We start from the raw sequence: 3,898 nt of genomic DNA, 5'->3' as shown, positions 1-3,898 counted from the left end.
CACGAAATAAAGATTCGCTCAGTCGTTTGTAATACTTTATTCAGAGCAGAACATTGTTTTGCACTTACTGAACATATTTGATTATGGAATGATTTATTTGGAACAATATGTTGATTTAAAACTGAAATAGACAGCAAACTGTGTGTCACTATAAAGAAAATACTGTGCTTACAAGTGTATCATTGTAACATCATCGAAACTAACAAAAAATTGCAAAACATCGAATCATGTGATTTATCCGTTTTGTGTTTATTTGTGTATCTATATCTGTTTTATCACTTTTCTGTGGTATGTCTACGACACAGATAGATAAGCAATTTCGAACATAGATCAAACGCGTCATACAGACTGAATGGCTTGTTTTGCTTGGCTCCCAAATGAGGTATGTTGTCTACAGTTTCTTCCTTTAACGCTTAAATTCAATTTGACTCGCTCTTTTGCAGATTCTGGAAAACATATTTCAGCATTTGGATTTCAAGAATCGCAGAAATCTATCCTTAGTATGCAGACGATGGAACGAAATTCTACTGTCGGAACGATATCTACGAAGGCATGTTATTTTACATATCGAGGGATGCCGACTACTGGATGGAAAAGCATATTTCAGCAGAGATTATGAAGCTATGTCAATCAAGCTAGATAATCAGTATTGCAATGAGATGGCGAAGAATCTAAGACTAGTCAATGCTATTTGTGCCAGCCCGGAGTATTTGCGAATCGATAATAGGAGTAATGATCAGCGATTTGCGTTAGTTTTCGGAAACGTTTTCTTCGGTCTGGAAAACGTAGAAAAACTTCATCTGTTAGGAACGTGTAAAACGGAAAAAGGCTATTTATGTTCGTCTTTGAATAATTTGAAAAGTTTAAAAATTGAATCAACAAACGTAGAATACTTTAGATTGATCGCTCCACAGTTAACAGAATTGTATTTATATGTATGTTCGGAAGATCACATGGATCTATTACCACAATTTGCTGATCAACTGATTAAACTGACGGTGGTGTTTGAGAGCAAAGATATTTATTACTTTTATAATCTCAACTTTTCGCTTCTTTCGGAGCTTGCTGTGGATAGGCGATTGAAAGGAATGACCAAAAGCGAACAGGATATCAGTATTACGTTCTTTAGAAGACTTAAGCAACTGCAGAAATTGCATCTCTCGGTAAAATTTATCGATAGCTATGTTTTGCAAATGATTTCAACAGGAATGTCTAACCTAACTGAGTTAAGTTTGACAGTTAGTGAAGGTACAATAGAGCTTTCCAATATTAACAAGCTGTTGATGTTGCAAAAGCTAAAAATCGAAGCAGAGAAAGTAAACCTTCTGGACGCAAAGTTCCCGCATTTGAGGCATCTGACCTTAGGTTCTCCAGATTTTCGTACCGGTACATACGTTTACGCCTTCGAGAACTTAATGATCTTCGACAGTTTGCGCAATCTTGGTCTTCACAACGTCAAGTTTTACCCAGAAGTGCTCAAACTAACGCCTTCCTACAACGTTGAAGTTATGTTTATCACAAACTACAAACGCGTATGTACATTTGACTTCAAATAGGTTGATTGGTGTAATCATAACAATCGTTTTTTTTTTATTTCAGTTGGAAGAGGCTCATTTGCAGATGCTGGTCAGGCGGTTTCCCGCCGTAAGATGGCTTAAGATTGCACACTGTCCGGGTTTTACAGCGCGAGAAGTGGAAAAGCTCAAACGGATGAATCCCAAACTGCAGGTTGCTTTCGACGAAGTAACTCAGGGACGACTGTGATAGAATCGATTACGTACATGCGTACAATACGTGTCGTTGTTATAAAGATTTCACGTTATTTGTTCTGTTAATTGATTGTTAAGTGTTGCTTGTTTTAACCTGGTGTTATGTATCACTTTCTAAAAAACGTTTTGGGAGTTGAGTCTACTAAAAACTTTTTTCTTTTGTACCCGTTTGATTATGCACTGTCTCAAGAACCGGCTTCAGTGCTGGTCGAAAAGTTTCCACTTCGCTGGGGATACCATGTTTCTGGAACATGCGGGGAAGAGACCAGATTATTCAAAATCAATCCTGTACTCACTGTTATTGATCAGGGATAAAGCCAAGCTCCGGAACCATTACCGTGATTTCGGGTGAAATTAATCGACGTGAGGGTCATTTTTATTTGTTAAAAATAACGCTTTAAGGTGATACGGGACACCGTGTTAATTTTGCTATCCTCCGTCTCTTTCACCATCAATACCCTCGAAACTTTGGCAATGCAAATGTCCAGTTCCAGTGGACTGATCTAACTAAAAGTTTAGTCGATTGTTCATCACATGTAAGCATACAAACGATCAAATTTTCAGCCCATTTGACCCAGTAGAACTCGAGACATGCATCTTCAAAGTTTGAAAGCAATGATTGATGATTCTGATGACGCCCCGTAAAACCTTAAACTTGAATCAATTTGTAAAAAATGTCCATCATCTGGCTCAAGGGTTATTGAATATTGATGAATTTATATATTTTGCAGCCAAACAGTTACATATTTCTGTATAACATTCAATATTTTCCCACACTGCGTGTTAGGCGAACTTCAAAGACACTTAAAAAAAACTTGTAAAAGTTTTGCATAGCTTTTCGCATTCCGGGTGATTAATTCAGGACGAAACATATTTTCAGCACATACAACAATATTTCACTGACTGATCAATTTCACCCCGAAAGTAAGATTTTCAATTTTTTATTTCAAATGATATTTTTGTAATAAAATGTTTTGCAGTAAAATTTTCAACCTTGTTGACTGATGAAAACCATGGTCGTACTTGTTTTAAAGCATTGAATGTAACCTTCACGTACCCGACCCCCGACAACTTAATTTCAAAATGCTGGCATTTCGTCAATTTTCATCCGACTTTTTTGAAGTCGCCCTCAATCGATCATAAATTGGTGTAAGTTTATTACACTCAAGTGGCCATGCTCTATCCGGACCCTTTCCGGAGATATTCCGTATTGTGCTGGGGTCAGGGGGTTGCCAAAATGGTTAAAAGTGATTAAGTGTTCAAAAATTATTCGCCATAAAGGACGAAAAGTGATCAATTTTACCCGAAATCACGGTATCCCTGGGATTGGATTATATCTTCCAGGAAGCTTTGATTTTGGGCATGTGGCCGATGTGCTTTGTAGTTATGATTGGAATAGCTGAATGTATAAGCAAACAGTTCTGTAAAAATCAGATCTTCAAGTCATCTGATATATCTGATTATACTGATCATGCTGCTGCCTAGTATATCGAACATTTGTTGAAGTCATTTATGTGTCGGGAAAATATAATTCTAAGTTGGTGAGAATATTACAAACTGAGGGAGGTTAATAGGCCCAGTCAGACCCCTGAATGGGCAATGTGGGTTAGTGTGTGGGAATGTCATTGAAGGTTTGTAATATTCTCCGAGGCTTTCGAAATCCAACAGGGCGCGTCCCCGGGTTGCAGATAGGGGAAAAAAGGAAATTTTTCGCATTTGTACTGTAATCAGCCAATGTGATATTATCTGCTATGGTGTTGTAATGCGAATGAATGATCTCATTCTATGGGAATTCGAACCTTGTAATGTGATGTTTATTAACTTCAATTTTCTATGCTTGACAAGGTTTTGAAGACAAACATGAGATGGAAGAATTGCCTTATAGGAAAGTCACATCAGCAAAGCTTTTACATAAGCAAATGCTATCCATGAGGTCATGTCTAGCATTTAATATGTATGGCAATGATTGATTCTTACCTAAAGGCTTGATTGGGAATACAGTGGGGACCCGATGAGACCTTTTACAATTTTTAACATAGATCTTCCACAGGCATTGTTTGTTTTGCATATGAATATCGTGTGGTAGTCATGAAGATATTTTATTTTATGAAGATTAGGGTGGCCCACAC

The 3,898-nt window shown here is 37.4% G+C and overlaps 1 protein-coding gene across 1 annotated transcript; it reads left to right on the top strand.

Annotated features, from left to right (window-relative positions):
- LOC109431251 (uncharacterized) lies at positions 1 to 1,835 on the top strand. Its single transcript, XM_062859709.1, has 3 exons — positions 1 to 382; positions 444 to 1,532; positions 1,600 to 1,835. Exons 1-3 carry the CDS (start codon positions 353 to 355, stop codon positions 1,762 to 1,764), a joined length of 1,284 nt encoding a protein of 427 aa, XP_062715693.1. The 5' UTR covers positions 1 to 352; the 3' UTR covers positions 1,765 to 1,835.
- Positions 1,836 to 3,898: the final 2,063 nt, after the last annotated feature.

The sequence above is a fragment of the Aedes albopictus genome, chromosome 3 (genome assembly GCF_035046485.1).
Source record: "Aedes albopictus strain Foshan chromosome 3, AalbF5, whole genome shotgun sequence".
Classification (NCBI taxonomy): Eukaryota; Metazoa; Arthropoda; class Insecta; order Diptera; family Culicidae; genus Aedes; species Aedes albopictus.
Note: the sequence above shows the minus strand (reverse complement) of the source record. Positions and strands in the feature narration are given on the sequence as shown.

Bases quoted from the DNA above. Each gene is read 5' to 3' on its own strand.
- LOC109431251 (XM_062859709.1), top strand. From the start codon at position 353: ATGGCTTGTTTTGCTTGGCTCCCAAATGAG. The intron at 383-443 runs GTATGTTGTCTA...GCTCTTTTGCAG, and splicing joins TTGCTTGGCTCCCAAATGAG to ATTCTGGAAAACATATTTCA. The intron at 1,533-1,599 runs GTATGTACATTT...TTTTTATTTCAG, and splicing joins TTATCACAAACTACAAACGC to TTGGAAGAGGCTCATTTGCA.